The 24,492-nt window shown below is 36.4% G+C and overlaps 1 protein-coding gene across 9 annotated transcripts in view; it reads right to left on the reverse strand.

Annotated features, from left to right (window-relative positions):
* The window catches only part of FAM184A (family with sequence similarity 184 member A), a 77,979-nt gene that overhangs the window by 30,731 nt on the left and 22,756 nt on the right, over nucleotides 1–24,492 (reverse strand). For all 9 annotated transcript variants that reach the window (XR_005104925.1, XR_005104924.1, XR_005104923.1 and 6 more), the window contains exons 2-9: nucleotides 19,461–20,315; nucleotides 16,482–16,617; nucleotides 12,635–12,816; nucleotides 11,782–11,979; nucleotides 8,383–8,505; nucleotides 3,467–3,628; nucleotides 1,476–1,597; nucleotides 1,132–1,282 (exon numbers count right to left, since the gene is read on the reverse strand). Coding sequence is in view for 6 of the 9 variants with exons in the window: in XM_037392185.1 (XP_037248082.1) it covers nucleotides 1,132–1,282; nucleotides 1,476–1,597; nucleotides 3,467–3,628; nucleotides 8,383–8,505; nucleotides 11,782–11,979; nucleotides 12,635–12,816; nucleotides 16,482–16,617; nucleotides 19,461–20,315 (1,929 nt within the window). In the remaining 3 variants the exon portion in view is untranslated. The remainder of the gene's footprint in view (nucleotides 1–1,131; nucleotides 1,283–1,475; nucleotides 1,598–3,466; nucleotides 3,629–8,382; nucleotides 8,506–11,781; nucleotides 11,980–12,634; nucleotides 12,817–16,481; nucleotides 16,618–19,460; nucleotides 20,316–24,492) is intronic.

A 24,492-nucleotide genomic window follows, 5' to 3' on the forward strand; every position in this document is an offset into this window, starting at 1 on the left:
CTAATTTTCCATTCTGAAACTGTAGGTGAGATTGATTACAGTACTTTTAAAAAGGGAGACATAAGTATTTGAAAAATTATGTTAGGACTATGGAAAGTTTAACATAACCCTTTCGAACTGTACTTTCTTAGAGAAAATGATATTTATAGGTAGAAGTAAAGAAAGTAAATGAAGCTTGAGTAAAGGCAGTAAGTGAAACTTAAAATTAAATGAGTCCAAGTCTTATTACATTCATGTTGTAAAAGGTAACAGACCAAGAACTTTGAAGACCTCCAGCTTTTATGAGCTTAAGCCACAAGATTTCACAAGCTTAAATTCCCTTGTCAGCAAAATAGTTATGTGTTCCTATAAGAAACTGTATAATCAAGTGTATGTTCAGTTATTTGACTTCTCAAATTAGACAGCAAATTAAAAGACATCCCACAATAACATCCTGAAATCACAGTCATTTAATGAGTTCTAAAATCTCTTTCTCTTACTTCAAAATGTATTTGGTTCATTACCAGCCATTCTTTCAAACCGTAGTCAATAAAATCAGTTCTATAGCACTTATGGTTTGGAAAAAGTACAAAGCAAGTATTTTCTGTTAATTATCTAACATAACTGAGTTTATAAATACGAGTTGCAATTTAAAAACTCAGTATATGTAAAAAATTGTCCCAAAATAATGCTCAAGATCACTGAAGAGAAGACATAGCTGTAATAAACGTGTAGAAACAGAGGGACATTGACTTTTTAGTAACTTGTATAGTATTGTTATTGTAAAGATAAGGGATACCTCCAAGTCCAAACAATTAGCACTGGTAAATATTTACAATAGAATAAGTAAGCAGACAGAAAATAAAAAAAAAATCTTACAGTGAAGAGGTCAAACTGTCAACATCGTCCCACTCACCCTCAAAGAACTGTAGAAAGTTTTATGCATATTTAGTGTAAAGAAGGGCATTCATATAATTTTAAGGAATCTTCATATATGACTTAAAAAGTTTGATAAAGATTAGGTTTAAAAAGCATTATGATAACAAATTTCATTTCAAAGACTGATGTCACAATTTCTTGTAGTTAATTGGTAATAAACCAAAAGCAACTAAATTGTAGTGGCTTTCCAATTCTCAAAGAGACCATAGTTACCTGGTCTAACAGATCTTCAACTTTTTTTTGCCATCCATCCCTTGCTGCATTTTTTTCACGTTCTTTCAGCTGCAACAGCTGAGTCATGGCTGCCTTCTTATCCTCTTCATGCTGCAGCCTCAACTCTTCACGAAGCTTATTGCACTCCTGTCTAAAGGCAAAGGTCAAAAAACTGAAATGCAGTGGACCTTGTGCAAGAGATGAAAAAGAATTAAGAAACCAGTAATAATGGGAAAAGCTTAAGTAACAGAAAACTTTGCTTTAAGTTTCATTTGCTATTACATTTGCATGTAACACATTCTTTTATTCTTTAATAAGAAACAAAGTAAAGATTTAATACTTGCCGAAGATTTTCTGTCCATTTTATTTCCAAGTCACGAGCCATTCTGTCAACTTTGAATTTTTCCTCTTCTCTCATGGCAGCAATCATTGCCTCGTGTTGTTGTCTCTCCTGATCTAGTTCTCCCTGCAAACACAAACTTCACAGTAGAGACTGATCAGCAGCAAAAAAGTATTTCAAACCTTAAATGAGTGTATTTATTATAAAGATGTCAGTTACAATTGGCTCATAAAACTTTAACTATAAATTTTCAATGTGTAATTCCTTATCACATACAATTAATGCCTATACACCTGCTGATATTTCTTGAACAGAATTCTGCATTCCTGTAAAAATTTGAACTGCAACTTTCCAATAAATCATTCTGGAAATAATCTTTTCAAATACTGTTACACTGAATCACAGAATAATTTATATTGGAAAGAACCTCAAAAAGTCTTCCAGTCCTGTTCACTGCAGGATTAACTTCATAATTACAGCAAGTTGCTTAGGATCTTGTCAAGCATGTTTTGGATTATTTTTTTTTTTTTTGGAAAGCAGTAAATAGCCAGTATTCACATTTCAAAGTTTGAGCTGTCTGGATTTGATATTAAGTTCATGTCTCTTCTTTCTGTTTCTTGACTGGACAAACCTGCTAGAAACAGGCTTTCACAGTCTGAACACAGAAAAGAACGTTTAACATGCCTATTGATTTCTATTCAAGTTTTACCATACTAGAATAGTATTAGGTACCAACTAGAAATCATACTTACATTCATATTTTTCAGCAGTGCTTGCTTCATTCATGAGAAGCAAACATGGCCATCTAAATTTAATTAGGACTTTTTAAAATGAGAATTTTTATGTAGGTTTTTTCATTAACAGTTTAAAATCTGTAAAGATAAATGTTATTGCCACTAACCTTCTATATATGAACATTTAAATGTTATAATAGGTGAAGAGAGAAGAAGGCAGTAGTTCATAAGGACACTTTGAGAATTTTTTAAAAAAACAGAGGAAATTCTAAACTGTAAATAGGATGCACCTCTAATGACCATAGCTGACAGAAATTAGAAGACAAACCCAACCTGGTATCTTGTTTCAAAGTGGTTTTGTTAAGAAAATAACACCAGCATAAAAACATTCTGGGAATACTTTTTTCTAATATTAGCTGCTCTACTTCAAATATTGCTGTGATCTTGTAAATGCACATTGTTTACTGAGAAGAGAAGAAGGAAAAGCTACACTTAGTATTAAGGTCAATGAGTCTGTCAAAATAAGTGGACAGATTGACAGTTCCAGTTCTATCTAATCCTAAAACAGCAATACATTTGTGCTTAGGCAAATTAATCTGTTCAGTTGTATAAAGTGGGCACATTTTCCAGATGACAATCTGCCGTCTTTCAAGATATCATAGCATATTTTTAAACTATTCTCAGGCCTCTTCCAAAATTCTAAATTTAAGCCTGAAATGAAGATTGTGTCCATTATTTGAGAAAAACATAGTATGCATGCATGAAAAAAGGTTTCAATGAATTCTAGAGCTAGTAAGCTTTGGATCTTGTTTTGCACCAAGATATGAAACTGTCTGGACTAGCACTGGCATAACACACACCCTTTCTACGTTCTCATGAAATTCTGTTAAGATTCTGAAAAATCCAACCTGGGTATGTTTTCTACAGACACACTTTGGCAGCTACAATTTATATTAACCACAGAAAGATGTGCTTGCAGCAATACCACTAAATACTAAGTGATCTGAAAACAACAAAAACCCACCCTAAAACAACAAACCAAAAAAACCCATAAAGAAAACAAACTACCCCAAACCAACTCATCCTATTTTCCCAGTTTTCTTCTCTCTGCTTAAAAAAAAAAAAAAAAAAGATAAGCCTCTTTTTTAATGTAGCCATATGAAGCTCCTGCAGTAACGCATCCACTATAATACTTCCTGCCATTTTTAAAAAAGTAATTTGACTGTACTTTGTGCAATTTATTCTCCAACATTATGGTTACCTCAACACTATACAATGAATCTGTGGTCTCTCGCAATCTTGCTCTAGTTAATTCTAGTTCTTTCTGGAGTATTTCCTGAGCTTCCTGAAGACTGGAGATATGTCCTTCTGCAGTACCAAGGCCTTGTTCACTTTTTCGTACTAGGTCTTGCAGACGAGACACCTATGATGAAAAAAAGTTGTGATTTCCACAATTATTAGTAATGGCAGGCAAGTCATCCTGGTTTCATTTTCTTCCACTGTTTTTTAAATTCCAGTCTAGACAAGTTTCTGTAATTTTATAATATCAAAGATAGATTCAATTAAAGGATATTTACAAGTAAAAAAAATAACCAGCCTATGTTTGAAGCATTTTGCAAGAAAAGAGATTACATAAAAGTTCTAAAATTACATGTAACTTTACTGTGAGAAAGCTTTTTTATGCAAATTAAAATAACATGAACTGCTATTTCAAAATATATAACCTCCAATCTAATGGATTAACATGCTAGTGTATATGTTCCTGTTTTCAGATTGCTGCCTGTCCATAAATTAGCCCATTTAAAGCTCAAACTAATATCTGTAGAGTATAATGAGATATTTTAAATGCTATGTAACAATATACTTTTTTCTGTCTGTGTGTGCTTCACCTCCCCACCTAAAACAATGATACCATACTACTTTGCTTCAACTAAAAAAGATTAGAAATTGGTCATTGTTCACCAGCTACAGGAAAGGAAAAACTTTTTAAATATGGAGGCTGGAAAAAACCAGAATAATGGGAGGCAAGGGAGACCACAGAACAGGAGCTAATGGGAACTGGAGTTTTTGCAGTAGTAGTCTATGCCACCGCCTTCGTATGTTGAGATAAATTCATTCGCAACAGGACACGCGGCCCAAGAAAAGACTAACTTTGGTTTGCAGGTATGAAGAGGTAACAGTTATAACTACGTTTTGTGTTTGTTAGTATAATTATATGTTAATACTGTTTATAGCGCACACAGGCATGCATACACCCACACATGCACACCCCTCCCAGAGCTATCTCCCTCTGTATGCAACTCATGAAGTATTTAAAGAGGGACTCCTTTCCTCTCAGCAAGGGATCCCAAATTTCTTTGGCACGACAGATCTCAGAGAAAATTAATGTCACCTTGAGTGCTCATCCATGTGCTCCTTTACATACAGACAGCTAGTAATTCCCTACAAAGCACTACCTGAAGCAGAATCCCCACATGAAAAATTGCCTACACCACTTGCATGAAACGTGAAAATCAGTTCTGTACATCTAAAGGATAAGGAAACATGCAGGAATGCCACTCATAGGGCTTAGGTCTATCCTACTGATGAAAAAGCAATGCTGGAGGCTGTTTAAAATGATCCTTAGTAATATCATCAGAAATCCTTTGCATGGAGATGGCTTGTCCTTAGAATACTCTGTCAACTGACACAAACAGTCTTTCTAAGAGGTCTTGACTGGTCTACAGTGAAAGGAAGCAAATCCCTAGAGTAACAGCCAGCCTCACCCCGAGATACATGCGAGAAAGTTAGTATCTTGACTTAACCTAAACGCTCAAAAAAGAAAATCTCCGGCAAGTATTGAAGATTACACTGTTCTTAAATAGCTTGGTACTAGAAGCCAGCCTAATGAGGCTTGAATTTTCCTCATCCTTTAGCTAAGATAATCGCTGTCAAAAAGCCTGTCAAAAAGCAAAGAGGATGGCATAGGTTCAAAAGCAGCTTTCTCAGCAGGGAAGCTAGAGCTAAGCTAACATCTGCAGAAAGTAATAAATATATGGCTACTGTTAAATGACATCTGTAACAAAACAACACAAACAAAAAAAAAAGGAAACAGCAGTAGAAACGTAAAAGCTAAGCTAAAGATGTGCCAGACATTCCACAGGAGAGTTTTTTCCAGGTCAGTGAAGGCATTGAGAAACTATTGCCAGTAGAGATCCAAGGGCAAGCTATAGCTGCAAGTGAAGCACTTTCTCACGTGCTTAAGATAAACATAGTAATAAATAAATCATATTGTCTCTGTACTACATAGAGTGGATTTACAGACCACTCTGAATTTATTGCCCGAACGCTTTATCTCATTCTCTCAATATGCAAGATATACTGCATTAAGTTTATGCCGGCATAAGAATGCATCCAAGCTCAAATATGAAATAGGAGGTGGCCTTAACTCCCTGTTTTAGTTTGTTAGTTACCTATTCCTTAACTAAGCCTCCATTCTCTTTAATTCTGTGTGCTGATTAATTTTCCAAGCCTGGACAGTTAGATAATGAAGACTCATTTGTAAAACATTTGAAGTTACTTCCTTCACAGAAGAAGCAAGTTTATTACTCATGAATTTCAAGAAAAGTTAATAAAGATTAACTAAATTAAAGCCTACAGTGTTGAATGACTATAGAACAAAAGCACTGCTCTCAGATCTAATCCAGCAAGAAGGAAAGTTAACATACAACAGAGAAGTCAAAGCTAAAAAGAAATAACTAAACTTTCTGTAAATTTGAACTGAAAAATAAACCTGTGTATGATTTTCTTCACATATATAGCAAATACATCATATTTGCTCCAACTTGAATGTAAGCAAACATACTGTTAAAAGAACAAGAGCACCACCACCTTCCATTTGCACCTTCTCCGAAGTCAGAAGTACCGACAAAGGCACTCTCAACTATCAGAAAGAAGTACAGTCTCCTGTTCAACAGGCACTTGTGACTGATGCTGAGCTCTAAAGACGCTCTAAAGAGCTACTCTGGTAGTATATATTCTCTAGCATATCTATCTATCTACTGGTAGGTACTGCAGGAGCGGGCTGGAAATTAGGACCATGCGTGACAATCAGTTAGCTGAGGGGAATGTGCTCTTTTGTAGGTCACGAACCCTGGGAGGACAAGGAGTGTGAATAGACACAACAATTAACACGATGAGTCATGCTGAGAGAGCATAGGGGAGTGGGGGATGGATGGCACCAAGGAGAGGTAACACCTTGCTGTTAATTGATGGTAGTTAACCACCAACTGGGGATTGCCTAGTATGCAATGCTTAAAGAACCAACTGTTTAAAACGCGCAGCTTCTGAAAGTATATATAAACTCGTGCTTCTGTACAATAAATCGACATTTGTTTGTATCAAACAGCATCCTGTCTCTTCATTTGCCACAGGTACTACTATGAAAGCATAAACATATTGAAACTAAACTAAGATATACTTTCAGAATATATATTTTAGAATATAATATTCTATTAAAATCTTAAATATTATGTTATGCATATTATTAAAGTAATACACTGATATATATCGATATATCAAGATATACAACATTAACACAAATATATACTTTAATATAACAATAATTTTCACTTTCAGAAGGGCAATCTTTCTCATTTATTAATAACGAGCAGGTTTGTTCTAAAGCAAGTTTAACATTTGTACAATTTGCAAGCCACCAGAATTAGACAGACACCTGCCATCTCCAGAACTTTTACAGTATAGGAAACTGTAATGAAAAGTACCACTGCAAAAAACCTGCTTAAATTCATGCTTAAGTCTGTCTTAAAGCACACAGTGAAATCATATGTATAGCTTAAACAATGAATCCGATTCATACTTTTCTGGAAACAAGGCAAAATTTCCAGAAAATGATTTATCATTGTTTCTGTTTCAAAGAACGTCTTCAGAATTTCTTAGTGATTAAGTATTCTTTATTGTCGGCGCCGGGTGTACGGGGGATCCTTCCACCAATCGTACACACCCAGAGGGGCAGATTATCTTCTATTTATATAATGAAACAATGAATATTCCATTAATGCCTATACATATTCATCACCTGAACCCGCCTACCCTCGCTTCGTATGCTAATTAGCTTATCAGTCTTTCACGCTTGCGCAGATTCTTCCAAAAATTGTGGGCCGGGGTCTTTAGAATGTGGGCAGTGGTCTATGGGAGGCCTCATGGTGTACTTTTCACCTTAGTTCTCAAAAGTGATGAGTTGGCAGACTTGTAGAAATCTTTCCCAGGGTTTTTACAATACTCCTTGTTAATTTTACTCAAGGCCATCCTGCTGTCCCGTTATCTCCTTGGTAGGGCAGCTTGCTTTGCAGATAAGGAGGACAGCTCCCCTTTCAGAGATTTGCAACTTTCTTGCCAGAACAGTCTATATGATCTTTCAGACATTTTAACCCCTTTGTCGCTATACAATTACAAGCTTATTTATGCATTAAAATGAATATTGGTTTATGAATACAAACTTGACCATATTATTTACAGCTTATTCACATCATTTCTGATATCAGTAGAATCTATTTCTAATGTTAAAATATTGTATTATGAAAAGGTGGTGATTTCAAACTGAAAAAGTTAAAGCTGTATTGAGATACAAGATTTAACTTAATTGCATATATCAAAACATTGCAAATGATTTAGGTCTTACTATAGATATTTCATGTCATCTTTTGACGGAAATATACGAAGATCATCTGTAAGTCAGGAAGCTGACCAGAATTTACAGTATGTTAATTTTAACCAAATAATGGGTTTAAATAGTTAGTTTTCTCTCTGTCTCCTGATATATTTTGTGTAGAGGTCTGTCTACCTAATGAGAAGATAAGCAGAGTTGAAACAAAAAAAGCTTTTTACATCGACTGTTTTGTACATCCATATCTTTTGCTTTGTTAATTTTAATTATTTTAATTTTGTTTTTAATTTAATAAAAAAATTAGTTTATTTTGTAAAGGACAAAAAAATCATTGCTTAGAAGCAGTCAAGTAGCTTACCACATTTGAAGAATACTCAACTTTAAAAAGAAATAAGGTATTAAACAGACCAAACAGTGTAGCCCTAGCTCTGTACAAAGCACAAGATCATTACTGATGAAATGCAGTTTAGTACACAGAACCATTAGCCGATACAATTAAAGTTAGCCCTTACCTCCTGATTGGCAGAAGTCAGTTTTGTTGTTAGCTCTTCCTTCAGGTTTTCCAGCTGCTGTCGGAGCTGATTCTTATCGTCCTCCAAATGCAGTTTCTCCTTCTCAAACTGCTGCTCCAACTCCTACGCAGAAACAAGGATGAAAAAAAATATTGTATACTTGCCATACATTCATCACAAAGTACAGGTGTACCACATGAAAGTTATTCCTCCTGACATAAATATTCCTGATCTCAACCAAGAATTATCCTTTTGATAAAGTGTTAAAACAACAACATTTATTTCCTTTTACAACAGACATTTTTTCCTAGTTTATCTAATCTAACATCCCTGATTAATCACAAAATCTAGTAAATGAGAATAAAGTCCTGTTTGTCTTGTTTCACTTTGCACTTAATTATCAAAATCATTAAAACTATATCTACTTTCACAGTTTTTCAATCTGAGCTGACAGAATGCAGAAATTCACTTTTTATAAAATGATGCTAATAATATGCTTATCCTTCAGCCTTTTACCCAGTTATCTCCTACACAAAATCCTCACAGAAAATAGCAAATCTTAAAATCCAGACTGAGATTTGTGAAGTTTTTCAGGCTGTTAAAACAAACAAAAAAGCTCCACACCCTTTCTACAAAATTTATGTAGAACTGAAAGAAAAACAACAATTAGTCTTCAACTATATGAAGAAAGAAATATCTCTGTTTTCATTTCAGTCTCTGTGGAGTAATAGCCAAATTTTGAAAACTCCCCTCTTGGATGAATTTTATTTCTGCTACATGAGCCTGTGTTGTATATGTATTTGTTAGAAACATTTTTCTTTTAAGGAAAACTACAGATTTATGCTTCAGCTTATACATTAATATTCAGAATATATTTTCAGAAGAAGAATTTCTGTCACAAAATACTTAACATGAAACATGTTAAAATTAAGAGTTTTATTTATATTTCAGTGAATAGACTAATATAATTTATTACACCACAAAGCCTTCTCGAAGAAAATTCAAGTTGCAAAGCAAGGTGCTCCAGAGCCACATTATATGAGACTTCAAGGTCTTCTTATGCAGCTACAGAGGCTCCTTTATTAAGCCCTTCTTAGGAGTTCAGCTGCAATGCGAGTCTTGGCATCAATTCAGCACCTCTGCGTAGCCCTGGGCTCGGATTTGAGAAAATCAGTAATACCTCAGAAACAGCTATAAAAACACATAGACCAGAGCCATGCATGAAACAAAACATCCAACTGCAGGCGTTGGTAGGATTTTGCAGACAGGGAGACTCAATACTCAAGAATTTAAGAGCAAAGACTGTCATGAAGAATATAAAACTCTAAGGAAAACCAGGGATCTGCAAGACAGCAACTTGGTGTCATGCAGCTCATTCAAAGATGCAATGGAGGCCAACCCTTCCTCATCCAAAAGCAGGGACTCCCCAGGTGTTTTGCTGGGGGTGGTAAGCACATTAGTAGCTGGTTAGTTCTAGCACTCCATTAGGGTGTGCAATAGGCAATAAATAATTTCCATCTAAACTGCTGTGTGTGCAGAGAGATTGTGTACAAACAGTCTCTTTGTGGTAGAAGTTGAACAGTGACAAAACAGGGTTACATTGTATAGCCAGGTATTACTGAAAGTGTAACTCATCAAGTGCATGTTTTCTTCAGGGGGCCCAGATCCACCACCAGGTGGGACAGATGACATTTGCTAATAGAGACTTGCTCAATTTTTCTTGTTCACACTGTGAAGTCTGCTGTCTGCAAAATTTCACTAGTGCTATTCAGACTCTATTCTGATAACTGAGTAATTAGTTCTTCTATGATACTTGTCATTCATTACAGCTGTGCAGTGCTGCAAAATTATTAGCAACTATTTTCACAAGCCTCATATGAACTGATGCCATTTTTACAGCTCATTTTCTAGATGGAAAAACTGAAGCAAAGAGATGTATTGAAGCTATTTCTTGACTCCTATTCTCACTTTTAGAATTCTCTTCTGTTCCATTTTTTTCAAAGCCTTTCAAACCCTAGATGGCTTTCAAGTCTTCCCATCCCACTAAGTCCTCACGTCCTCTATTACAAGACTCCTTGTACCTGGCTTCTTCCTCATACTAAATTGAATTACTCAGTCTCAAATGTGGAGAAGAGTTGAAGGAAGAAATAATCAAACAGCACAACATGTGCTTAGTGAGACAGGTTTGACAGGAGACGATACACTGATTAAGATTTACCGAGATCTTGACCCTGATATCTTTTCATAGTTGGGTTTTCCCTTCCTAAAATCAAGCTTCAGATTTCTCATATTTATAAAGGTGTTCCCTATTTTAATAAATTTAATGTTTTAAAGACAAATTTTTCCTGATATCCTTTGTTTTATTCTCTACATGATTTTAATAAACAACAGAAAACAGAAAGGACCCCACATCTTACTGGAGTAAAAGAAAAATATTCCCAGAAACCCTTAGGAGACCTTGTTTTAATAATAGGCACGTTAAAGGTACAAAGAAAGTACGCCTGAAAGATCAGATGCACATATATCTCAGAGAACTACTTTCGTTGTTGGGAGGCATGAAAAAATCTTTGGGATTTATTCAAAATAAAACTACAGAGCAACACACTAGTAATATACTGATTTTTTTAAAAAAAGATATAAGATACACATCACTAACTACAGCTGTGTTTCTTGGTGTGTTCACAGGAAACACACCAGAGAAGCATAACAAAGCCTTAAATTAAATAATTAATATTTATCCCATATTTACTCTATCAGGTAAAAAATATGTATAATGTACATACATCAGATTAGGAAATAATAATTCAGAATTGGTCCTGTCATTTACCCCAACAAAGAAAAGGACAATTTTGTGAACCAAAAAAGCCTTTCAGTTTCAGGATTCCAGTTAAAGATAAACAGATAGTCAATATACAGCAAGCATAATTCTATGATGTAAGTTATGAACAGCTGTTTTCTTCCTCTGAGTATACATTCAGTCAGGTACTAATATAGTATCTTAATGTACTTCTGGACTGTTTATGAAAATTTTAAATATTAGAGTAACATAATCTTTCATTTCCTTCAGAAGAACTGATCTTGAGTGATATACCAACCCTTCTGAATATGGGTCACAAAACCCATGAAAACATACCTACTATGCTCAAAAAGAAAGTAGTTTGAGAATTTCTCTTCTGTATGCAGAGAAGTGACAGTACAAATGCTCTTTTTTTTTTTTCTTTTTCTTGCAAGATATGTATTATTTTAATAAAGACTGAGTAGTTTCTTCAGAGAGGTCCAGCAGATCTGCAGGTAACTCCAAATAAAACTTGCCATGCAACAAAACCACGCACTACAACGTTCAAACTGTAACATTTGCTTTTTGTAATATACTTGATTAACAGGAAAACACAAACCTACCATCTGCAGTTTTTTCTTATCCTTATTAGCATTACTGTGCGCAGCCTCAATTGCAGTGTGGTGCTTCCATGCCAATTCTTCTAAGGTCTTGGAATGAGCCTCCTTTAACTGCGCAGCCTCTCCTTCTAATCTTGCTTGCAATTTTACCAGCTCCTTCTCATAATATTCACGTTGTGTCTCCCTCGCTTCATTTACTTTCTATAAATGACAGAAAAAAAAAAATCTATGAAATGGTAAAAAAATACTATCTGAACAGTAGGAATAAAAAAAACCCCAAAAACATTACTGATAACAAATGCACAAAAATTAGCCTCCATATAAAAAAAAAATTGAGCAAACACTGAGCACTAAGTCGTTCAATAACCAAAACCATAGTTTCAGTATATCCATGCAAAGCAATATATCCTTATAAAATCTATTTTTTTGCTCTATTTAATCTGGGGAAACAGCAGTCAGGTACCAAAGTCAAAGCCTATAGAAAATTTCAGTTCAGTATTTTCAAACACGTCCAGCACATTTTCAGAGAAAGTTTTTTTTAAAGTTGTTCTTTAACCATTTCACATTTCTCCTTACTGAGATACTTTAGGTACTAGGCATCTACACACAAGGTCATAAATTAAAGTGAAATTGCTAAAATATATCCCCAAGCAGCTGAATAGCATCTAATCTGACTTCCCTCTACTCTCACTTTACATTCTACATTAGTCATTCTATGGTGCTACGTGAGATATATTTGGAACATACTACTGCTGGTACTAGTCCAGTCATATCAAACAAAAATTAAAACAATCACTTTTTCCTGAGAATCTGAGGTCTTTTTTTTGATACAACTAAAGCAAATAAGCTGTTTAACCTTTTCCAAGGCCAGAATTTGCTGCCTTTGTCGCTCATCCAGACTCTGTGTTTTGCTTTGTAATAAATTTCTTTCTTCTTCCAGCTGGGATAGTTTTTCCTTTAATCTAGACTTTTCTGATTCCAAATCTCTGATTGTAACTTCTTGAGTCATTTGAGTAGCTTGAAGCATTCCAATGTGACCTAAAAACAAAACAGCTCTTTAAAACCCCACATTGGTTTCATGTAATTGAAGTACACATTCACACTTCAGCGTTTTCTAGAAGTACAACTCTATGGAAGCTTTCATATGGATCTCCATTATATACACTGCAAAGCTTAACTTCCCCTCCTCTCCTTTTTTTAGTTTTAATGTAAAATATCCAGCCACAGTAGAGCGCTTGGTGCTGGGATTCCTTTAGTTTCAGTTTTTCTGGTTCAAGGTTGCATATTGACTCCCAGAGAAAGCAGGAGGTAGGCAATAGTATGAACATAGACAGTTCGTCTTGAAGAACTTACTCCATCTAAAACTGCACATTTTTACCCCACAGCAAACTACACAACAGAAAGCAGAACATTGACATCTTTCATAATTTAGCCAGCACGCAAGGTATAGCAGCTAAAGCTATGTAAAACTTATGGCATTACACTTTATTTTGCTATAGGGAGATGACTACGATTTAACAGAACTCATTCTCTCTATAGTAAAGTAGGATCTAAATCCTTGCAGGTTAGAGGCTTCCTTTTAGTTTCTATATGTATATTTAAAAACCCAAAAATCTACAAAGCTAGACAGTATAATCATCTGTCCTTCACATCACCAGTGGAAAAAAGTTTATGACTTAAGAAATTTTTGTCCTTGTTGTTCTTAATTTATATCTGTATTACTGAAAATACTACCACTAGCTAATTGACCAAAGCAGTGAAACCCTTGTTATTCTGGAGAGCCTTAGGAGAGGCTAGATGGCTACTTAGGAAAAGAGAACGCGCCTAGGTTTGTTCAATTGAACAACTGAGAGGGTGCTCCTAAGGCTCTTCAACTGAAAAAACAAGAAAGGGAGTATTCTCCCATTACTTTAACATGTTTGTAGAAGCATCACGTTGGAGTGGATTCTTTTGATAGAAAGACCTTATTAACCCTTTCATAAATTGCATGACCTAGACATGTTTGAAATATGCCATTTGAAAAACCAAAGTGGTAACTAAACAGAATTTCAAGGATTACACAGAGATCCTTAACATTTTCACACAGAGAAAGCATCCAGATAAGAAACTGTATTGTTTACTGAGAATAAATTTATTATTTTTGTAGTCATAACTTCGTGAGACCTTTTTTCCTTATCATTTTATTATAACCTTCAAAAGTGATACGAGTTTTACTAACGGAGTACTGTTTTTCAATTTAAGTTCCTAAGCTAAGAAAGTGGACTGTGTCACTGTTTCTTACAAGACAAAACCACTGAGCCTCCTGATTCATTTCCATCTGAGGTTAAAGCAACATGTGCCAAAAAAAAAAAAAAGGAAACTGTTTTAGCCCTTGTTGCCTGTGAACACTGATGTGAAGGGAAGGACAGCGGGATACATAATAGAATTTGAAGATTAAAAAAGCTCCAAAATGATTTGCATTGTCTATGAAAATGCTAATCTCTAATTGTGCTAAGCTCTGAATAATTTCAAGGATCATTTGGATTTGGGCATTTTTGTTTGATAAAACTGAAAACTGAAGAGGAAAAAAAATTAAGATAACTGGTATGCTTAACTCCATAATGTTTCAAAAAACACCTTGTTTCAAAAGTTCAGCTATTTAAGAAATGTATTTGCAAACCCAGTTTTTAGTGTGTTCTCACAAGGAGAACAATTAGAAATTCAAATCTGTCGGGAAGCATTATGCACACGCATAGTTTATTGTAAGCACAGATGCACACACTGATCTAGAGCTTTTGTCCTAGCAATGCCAACACACAACACAGGTTTCCCATTCCTCATGCTCTACACAGAAGGTATGAAACGCAGCAGTTTCCTTTCAAGTTTGAAACTCAGTAAAAATAGAAGACAATGTTAATTTTCCTTAACAGACTTAATACAGTGTTCTCAAATTCCAATACAATGAGTAAGCATTTTGTATGGTAATTAAGTACAAGAATTTAGTTTCTTTCAGGCAGGATTTTTGATTTCCAAGTGTGAGCTGAAAATCAAAAGGAGACGGCAGTGGGCCAGCGTAAGAAACCTTTTCCAAACAAGCTGGTAACCAATTACATCACATGCTAATGGCTTGGTGGCACCACTGTAAACGGGGCTCCTGGCTCTTGTTGCACAGCAACATGCTGTAAAGCAAATACATGCTACTGACCGCACCACTGAGCTCAGCTGGACACACTTGAGTTTCTGGTAAAGCTGAAAACCTCAATACCAGAAAAGCCCAGTGCTGGACTCATAGGTTAGCCGGCTACACACCATCAATAATGCAGAAAACCCGCCTGGATATTTATTTCCACTAAATCTGGGGCTGCCTACTGAACCCCCCTCCCATGCTTCCACCTAGGGAAAGAAACAAGAATGTACAAAGTGTATGAGAACAGGTTTTTTCCCCCCTCAACAGTCTCATGTTGTGATTTTTTTCTATGAGTGTCTCACAAGCCACTTTTTGGAGGGTCAGATTCCCATTTGAAAGCCATGATTTGAGATCCTCTCAGCAGCAAGCCTACTCCTTCTAGCTGTTTACATCCAGTAGGACCTTGTAAGTCTTGGGTACCTGCTGGCCTCTATATCGTCCAAATGTATAGCCTAGGCTATTCCTAGTCCTTACCTTAGCTAGCTCATATATGCCACTTTTCCTAGGTGGCAGACACACTCAGTCCCTCCGTATGAACAGCTTCATTATTTGAAGGACAGAAATCAAGCCTTGATACAGGCCACATTCACATACCCAGGTTGAGGGCTAAGCCATACATAACCAGATAGTAGTGTTACATTAATAGTAAATATTTATACTATATAAAACTATAGTAAACCATTGCAGTATTAGTAGGTTATTGCTGTGAAGCACTGTCTGTCCTTAAGGCTGACTGGCACAGTCTGGCAACGTCCCAGACTTCAAAACAAAGTAATCTTATCCAAACTGACTTCTGGGAAGGGCCCTGGGCTTATGCTAATTTGTGTGGAAAATAATCAGGTGCTTCTACAATTGACTTAGTTGAACAAGGCCAAAGATAAGCCAGGGGCTTATTTTTAGCCTACAATCCTACCTACAGTATAGTTAACCAAGTTCAAGCACTTGGACCCACGCCCTACCACTACATAGTTTACTAGAGAGATAATGCCAGTGAGGGAACACACACATGTGTACAGCCAAGTCTTAAAACTATTTTCTATACCTTTCCATATGCCAACAAGCACAGAGAAGTGAAGAAAACTGCTATAAAGAAAACACTTAAAGATTTATTATCCAATAAGCTGCAAGTCTTCTGACAGCAGATGTAAAGCAAAATACCATAAACTCAGCAAAAAGACACGGCAACTGAAAAAGGATGGAGGAACACCAAGCCTGTCTCTGCGACTATGTGTAGAACAGATACACAGGAGAAGCATTCTGTACAAGTGCAGTTAAGGCAAGAAATTCCAAAACCTGGAAACACGCCATACAAAGTTCAGACAAAAAAAGTACACACACAACCAGAAGAGTCTTAAGTACAATGCACGTGGTATCAAAGCGGTTTAAAAAAAACCACCCAAACTTGTCAGAAGTTTTTATGGACAGCATAGAACAGTCTTTAGGCATTCTAAGCCCACACAAGATTACTAAAAAAAAAAAAAAAAAGAAAGGCTAGAAGAAAAAGTTAATTTCCAGATTAAGTTACTGACATACATACTGGCTTTGAGAACAAGATCAGTGGCCTGCTGCTGTAAGCGCTCCCTAGCAGCTGCCAGCTCACTTTCCACTTCTTTGTGTTTGCTTAACAATGACATCTCCTCCTCCTTCACATCATCTAGCTGTTTTTGAAGAACCTAGAGGAAGCATAGTATAATGTCTGTTACCATTATATACAATTGTGTGACAATTTAAATGAGCATTAGGTTAAAATGTACAGAAAAGACCTTTCAGCAAACAAGTTTTATTCATACAAAAGCCAAAATCTTGTAATATTACCACCACATTCATTTTGCATTATATGTTTTTCCAAAAATATTGTTGAAGCATCAAGATACTGGCTATACGGCATGACGAGAATGCGTAAGAGAAGTGTGACAATATTCAAAAAGGTATACAAAAAATAAAAACAGTGGAATGGTCCACAGAGTTTGGAGGCCAACTTGAGAAACATTGTTTCTGTTATCTGAGATTTCTCTGTTCACAGCAGTTTACAGTGTCTTTCATTCCATCCCTGAGTGTTTAGTACTGACACAGACAAAAAAAGCTACACATTGATAACATAAAATGAGAGCCAGTCAATTGGTTAAATCAAACTTCTAATATGTTTCAACTCTGATGTACTGATCCATAATAACATATCTTTGGTAGTGTGATGCTGATGCGTTCTCAGCCGTGCAGGAAGGAAAAGCAAGTCTTGTTCTGTTTTAAAAGTAAAGATAGATATCTCACCATTCAAGTCACTGGAACAGTAAAGGGTCATTTCAGAAACTAAAGCAAGAAATAGAATCAGGGAAAACACGGGACAGGGCATGTAATGAAACATGGACACCAGAAGTGGCGAGATTATGTATTTGATCATCTCATCCATGATGATCAGAGTAGGACCTGACTTAAATCTGCTGTGAATACTGTACTAGGCTCTTCCTCTTCTCTGGAACCAAAAGGAACTCACTCCCTTACTGCAGGAACAATCAGCGTACAGTGGATTTCCTCTTTGCTGCGGTTTGCAAGAAACCCACTTCCTTGGTGTAGTCAGTTGAAAGGCAAGGGTTCTACTTTGCCAGCTGAACAGAGCTGAAAATGAACTTTTGAAAGGCCCCTTGGGAAACGAAAAAGATGTTCTGAATGTATTATCTCATAAAAGCAGTAGTCTTCTTTCACTGTAGCCTGTAGCTTTTACACAAGAAAGAGGGGTAGTCAAAAAGTTGGGCTGTAATTAGACTGTAAATGGGAAAAGCTCATGGCTCATCTCAGCTCTACCCAATGATGTGTCCAAAATTACTATGACCATCACATTTAAGTACTTCTGGCTTTGAAAACTTGAGAGTAACTACAAATGCAAAAGACAAGATACTTAAAGCTTACCCACAGAAATTACTGTTCTTCGGGCCTCGGCACAGCTACCAAAAACTGAGCAGAATCTTTTCCTTCAAGCCCAGCATATCCAGTCCTACTGCTAACCAAATAAAATCAGTCTTTGCATTTCTGGGATGTCTTGTCCTTCTTTAGGGACAAGAAACTTTAGTTTCTAAATAACAGTGTTGTGGTTTAACCTGGCAAGCTGCCAAGCCCCACACAGCCACTCGCTCTCTACCTCTGGCAGGATGGAGGAGAGAATCAGAAGGGCAAAAACAAGAAAACTCATGGATTGAAATAAAGACAGTTTAATAGGTAAAGCAAAAGCTGTGCACAAAAGGAAAGGGATTCACTCACTCCTTCCCATCAGCAGGCAGGTGTTCAGCCATCTCCAGGAAGGCAGGGCTCCATCACATATAATGGTTACTTGCAAAGACAAACACTGTAACTCCAAACGTCCTCCCTCCTTCCCTCACCTTTTATTACTGAGCATGACATCATATAGATATCCCCTTGGTCAGCTGGGGTCACCTGCCCCAGCTGTATTCCCTCCCAGCTGCTCACTGGTGGGGTGGTACAAAAAGCACAAAAACCCTTGGCTCTGTGCAAGCACTGCTCAGCAATAGCTAAAACATACCTGACTTAACACCATTTTCATCACAAATCCAAAACACAGAACCATACCAGCTACTACAAGGAAAACTAACTCCATCCCAGCCAAAACCAGTACATACTGAAAATGTGTGCAGTATTTTGGTTACTGCTTGTGAAAACATCATTGAAGTTGTTATAATAAAAAAGTTGAAACATTCAGAAAGTCATCTTTTTTCTTACCTCCTACAAACTTTTCTTAACACCCAACATCTTTAGGCAAGGTGGTCACTAATGATCTCCACAAGCAAGACTGCACTGCATACAGAACATTAATTGTATTTACAGTGCCAGTTGTATGACATTTCTGTGAAATATGTTTCTGCAAGAAACAGTACAGTCTAGATAAGTGGTTTCTCAACTCTTCTAGTAAGCATTTTGGCTTGTCAGCATAGCATCTCAAATGGTACTAGTTATCAACATCTTCCCTCCCTCTCTGAATCCTTTATTTTTGGGGGGGTGGGGTGGGGGAGTGGGGAGAGAGGGATCAACGTCTGTGGAGACCTGATGAAAAGACATTGCTTAGCTTTTCTCCTTCCCCTCCCCCCCCTTTCTTTCTTTGGCAGGAGGAGAACCAGGTTTAGTTTGGGTTTGGATTTTTTTTTTTTGTCTGTTCTTTAAGTGGTAATGGTTTTGAGTATTCTATTGAGTATACTACACTTTGGGTAGCATGACTCAAACAACCAAGTTCTGTTTATGAACAGCTGAAAGGAAGGAGACCAAAAAACTTCCCCCTGCGTAGGGCTTTCTAGATTATACTGGAATATAAAGTAGTATTAATTCAGTCTGGGAAAATTAAACACATAAACTTACAAATAAATAAAAAAAGTAGAAGGTTATAGTCAAATATGAGTGACAGAAAATTAAGTTTACATATTCTAATCACCTCAATCTACCAGCCTCATGGAAAGACAGCCTAAATAGGAAAAGAAAATTCACAGTCTTGGGAACAACATATCATCAGTCTCACCTGAACATTGTTTTCTGCTGTACCAAGAGCCACCTGAAGTTTTTGGCATTTTTCCCGTAGACTAGCAGCTTCATCCTGAACCATTTGCAATTCAGTTTTAAGCTTGCCCAGATTCTTCCGTAACATACTTTCCTGGTTTTGAAATTCTTTTCTTAGCTCCACTTCTTTTTCTTTGCAAGCATGTAGGCTTTCTGCTGTAAAAAGCTGAGATCTTTTCAAAGAATCAAGTTCATGTTCATAGAAGGACTGTGCTTTGCTGAGTTTGCCTTCATAGTCCTCAATGAGTTTTTTTCTTTCCAGCCTTAATTCTTCAACTTTACTGTTCAAGTCTTCCAGCTCCAGTCTATGCAATTCCTCTAGTTTTTCTTGCCCCTTACTTAAAGTAGCATTCTGACTCTGCTGAGTCTTGAGAAGTTCTTGAATCTCAAGCCTGTGGGCAGCTCTCAAGTCTTCCAGAGCTGTACGCTTGTCCTTCTCGTACTGCACTTGCAATTGTATGAAGCTTCGTAGCCTTTCCTCAAATTTCTTTCTGATCTCTTCTACTTCTCTTGACATGGTCACTACACGTTGGACATGCTGAGCTTCTGCACAAAGCTGCATATCTTCAACTCTATCCTTATAGGCTTCAAATTCTGTCAGCGCCTGATGTTTCATCTTTTTATGATCTTCCAGTGACTCTTCTAAAACCTGGATCTTTCTCTTGAGATCCATTTCTTCTGCAACTTTACTTTTATACTGCAAGATCTTCTCTCTGGTCTCTGCGAGAATTTGTTGAATTTCTTCTTCATGAGCATCCTTAAGGGCTTGGATAGCAGCTTCATGTTCATCATTTTTAGTGTTCAAAGCATATATTACCTACAAACATGAAATAATATTGTGTTAGAGAAAAGACATTCTGGTTATCTGTTACATCATAAGGAAAAAACCACCCAGGCACTCTGAAAGTTACTTTGACAGTCTGGTATATTTTCATGATACACTTAAGACACCAAATATTATTATGAATGTGACTGCATAAATGCTGTATTAGTCATGAAAATCTTATACATCTTGTAGAACAGTATACTTCTTAATTGTAATTTTCCTGCTGAAAGCTTTGCCTTTATATGTATGTTGTTGCTGTAAATACCACTGGGGAAAAAAAAAGCACATTCAACACATGAAAAACAAAACATTTAATTAAAAGATTTAGAAGCATAGCCTGAAAAGAAATATGAACAGAGGTTTTCTGTCGGAGAATCACACACACAGTATACATTACGACATGAAATTAAACTAGAACAAAATCAAACTCTCAAATTCCTCCTTTCCAAATGCTAACTATTCTTAAATATTTCATTTTAGAAACACCTAAAATGCAAACATGGCTTGTTCTGGTTTGTAAGCTTGATGGTTGCCCAGATATAATTTTGGTTTTGACAACTTGTCTAGTAGGCATCCTGTCTAAGGTGTCTCACAACATAAGCTCACCAGCTTTCCAGCTAATAAGTCAGGTGAACAGAAAAGTAGCTGGCAGGGCAGCCAAGTTTGGGAAGCCCAGGGAGCTAAGCAGCTCACAATGGCTGTGAAAGCATCAAAGCTGCGTAACTTTCAGTGAAAGTTCTGAAGTAACCAGATACATCCTATGGGATCTTTCAATTGCACCACACCACAGTATGTCATCTTTCTGGTTTTTAACTAGGAAGCACTCTCACCAATATAGAGATACAGATAAGTATGTGTATGTATCCATGAATAAACTATTCATGAGATAAGTAGTTTTAATAGAATATTTTGTGCTCCAAGAACTCCAGAAAATCCCCACAATTCCCAGATATATTACAGGCAGCAAGAGCTACAAAAACCATCTGAACAGGGGGAAAAAATAAAGCACGTGGCAATTAGTATGTTTTGTATATCTTAAAAACAAACAAGAAGCAACAAAAATGGAAACAAGGCAGCAGCAGAGAATTTAGAAAAAAGCTGCCCTTTGGGGATGTTTGGTTTTTTTGGTGGTTTATTTGTTGTTGGTTTGTTGGTTTTTTTTTTTTCCTTTGAGGACAGAACCTAGACCAGTCCTCTGTTAGCATTCAAGCAGGCACAGAGGAAGACTGTCCTGACCTGACCAGGGCCAGGAAATACGAGTTGGCCCCAGAATCACTCTGCTGGCACCAAGCACAGAGCCTCGAAGTTCTGGAATGGAGGAAGTGTCTACAGTCAAGTGTTCAGACAAGTCAGAAATCTCAAGAGAGTTCTAAGTGAAAAAGCAGATTCAAGATAATAACAAGCTCTATTTTCAGGGGTGAGCAGGTGGGGTGTGGTTTTTTTTATTTTTAATTTTATTTTTGAAGTAAGAGTCCAGACACTGTATTTGCATTTTATTGTCTGAAATAAGAAACATGCATCATTCCATTACCTGTGCCAAAACACCTAACCTAACCTACCTATATTGGTACTATAGATAGGGCTACAGCTTGATATAGATATTGATATATGTAGTGAGGATATATCTATCTCCTAAAAGGGCAGGCTTGATATTAAAAAAAAAAGTTCTGAAACATATCAGACAAAGAAAAAAAACAAACCAACAGCCTAAATCATCTTTACATAGCAAGGAAATAACTTTAAAAAACCACAAAATACAGTTTAAAGACATTAAATTTTTCTAATATGTGTAATACTATGTAATAAAAGAGAAAATAAATAGATCTTCCATAGTTTTGATAACTGTCCTTAATAGTGCTAATACCTCTGCAGGCAGCAGTTAGACTTTTGGCTTCCTCCCTAGAAAAAAAAAAAAAAATTTCCCTACTGCAAAAGAGCTTCATGGTTCAGAGACTCAAAATCCTCCTCCAATACACTGCAAAAAGTGACCACAAACCCACATACAATTCCATTAGCAGAATCACAACTACCACTGCAATGCTCTTCACCCAAAGTTTCAACCCTTTCTATTCTCACTGTCTGGTGATGCCAACATTAACTTCTGACTACAAAGTTTTCACCTCCCTCCTGTCACCGACACACAGTCTCAGCTACTGGATCTCAAAGGTTAGCTTCTCACTTGTTTAAATGGTGTCCAGTGCTCAACTCCTTTGTTCGTATCAGAAGTACTTTGAAAACCAAGGGCTTTATTTTTTTTAAATACACATACAGTATCTTGCATAAAGAGGCCTTAGTTTTGCCTAGGGAAGCTAGAAAATTTAGTTTGAAAAGGTATTATAAAAAAATCTCACACTTATGATCAAGTTATTATGATAACTATTTACAGAAAACTAGATCAAATAAATTTCATGCTTAAAACACCCTTTGACTCCTGATTTTGTGTATAGAAGTGCCATAACCTTCTTCACTTCAGGCAGTGTTCCAGTCACAGGTTATGCAGCACTATAACCTACAGAAAGTATAAATCATATAGTATTTTCAGGTATTACAATTTGGCAATGGGACTCTCACCGAACATTCCAAATGAAAAATAAGCCTATATGCAATGCCAGATTCAGAAGGTGCCTTTAAATGCTCATCATGCACTTATTCCCTGCAAAAAGCACTGAACATCTGCCAATTCAGTAACCACCATTCATTCCCTAAACAAAGGGCATAGGTGTTTTACAGAAAATGTAAAAATAAAATACAATATTCAGTTGCATGCATTTTATCACAACATTCATTGTTCAGCAGTCTGAACTCCAGCTCTGTCAAAGTACTCTATTATACATCTCAGTATTTTTAAAGTAATGGAATAAAATCCTCAAAGATAAAATCTGGTACAGTTATGTGCTATATTAGCATAGTAACATAGGGAAAAAATAAAAAAGTCTGTACTAACTGAAGCAAAAACAACCTAACAGCATTTCAATTAAGTGAAAACAGAAAGTGAAAGATACTGGAAGAAATTAAAGTCCTAGCTAAAATAAGTAGTTCCTGCTCAACTAAGTTTCTGAAAATTGACAGGCAGTAAGGTTGCAAAAGTTGGGGGTGGGTAGGCAAAAAGTTTTGCACTCTCCATTTAAGTTGGAGGAAGAACCATTTCCTAAGCCTGTTTGGAAGTGTTCTTAAAAATACTAGCAGCTTTTTTTAGTACAACCGCATACTACTAGGAAGCATAAACTGTTCATTTGAGTAATTCATATTTTTTTCTAGCTCCACTCTAAATGCATCATACAAATTGCAGTTCTTACCAGATGACAGAAAAAGTTAGGTTATGCTTCACTGTATTTTCAGTTAGCATTCCAGAGGTACAGACAGAACCATACTCTCTCCAAGAATATTGAGACTGCCAGCTAAAGGCCTTAATGCTTTTTATACAAAACAGTAACATAATTAATAGTTCATTAGAATCTACTGAAATAGTATGTGCCTCTGAAAAACTACAATACAGTATGTTAGTAACAATAAGAGGAATAACCTTTTTTTATGCCAATAATTATTGAAGTGCCTAGTTATATTCTAGGTGTTAAGGTTAAGCCAGTCTGTTGCTGCATTAGCTTTGGTGTCTTGAACTACATGGAATACAAACAACAATCAAGAGTTCCACACTGTGGCTAATAATGAAAGTCTGACTATTTGGCTGAGAAATACTTTTTACTTCAAACCAGATGTTATGGTTTGGAGAGCTGACCAGCTCCTGCATGGTCAGCTGCCCTTCAGTCACCTGCTCCTGCCAGCAATTCAGTCATGATTGAATGCTTTTCTAATTAAAAGTTCACCTTAATACCAGTATTAGGTGGCGAATCTTGCAGCACAGAAAATATCTCAAAGTGTGGTTCATTCTCCCTAATTTTACAAGGAAACAGGAACCAATACCTATGAAAGAAACATCACATCTTACGCAGACATCAACCTTATGTCTCTGGTCAACCTTCACTTTAGACTCAATGTGTGGGTCCCTGGGTCAGAGCACTACATTATCCTAGTTCTGGTGAAGTATCTTGTTCCCAGCGCTGCTGCCTGTGCGCGCTGGTGCTGTCTGTACCTTCCAGCCTGAAATACTAGAGCCTCCAGAAACATGCCAAGACTTCCCTAGAGCTGCACACCTATTTAATGAACTACA

The sequence above is a fragment of the Falco rusticolus genome, chromosome 6, assembly GCF_015220075.1.
Source record: "Falco rusticolus isolate bFalRus1 chromosome 6, bFalRus1.pri, whole genome shotgun sequence".
NCBI lineage: Eukaryota > Metazoa > Chordata > Aves > Falconiformes > Falconidae > Falco > Falco rusticolus.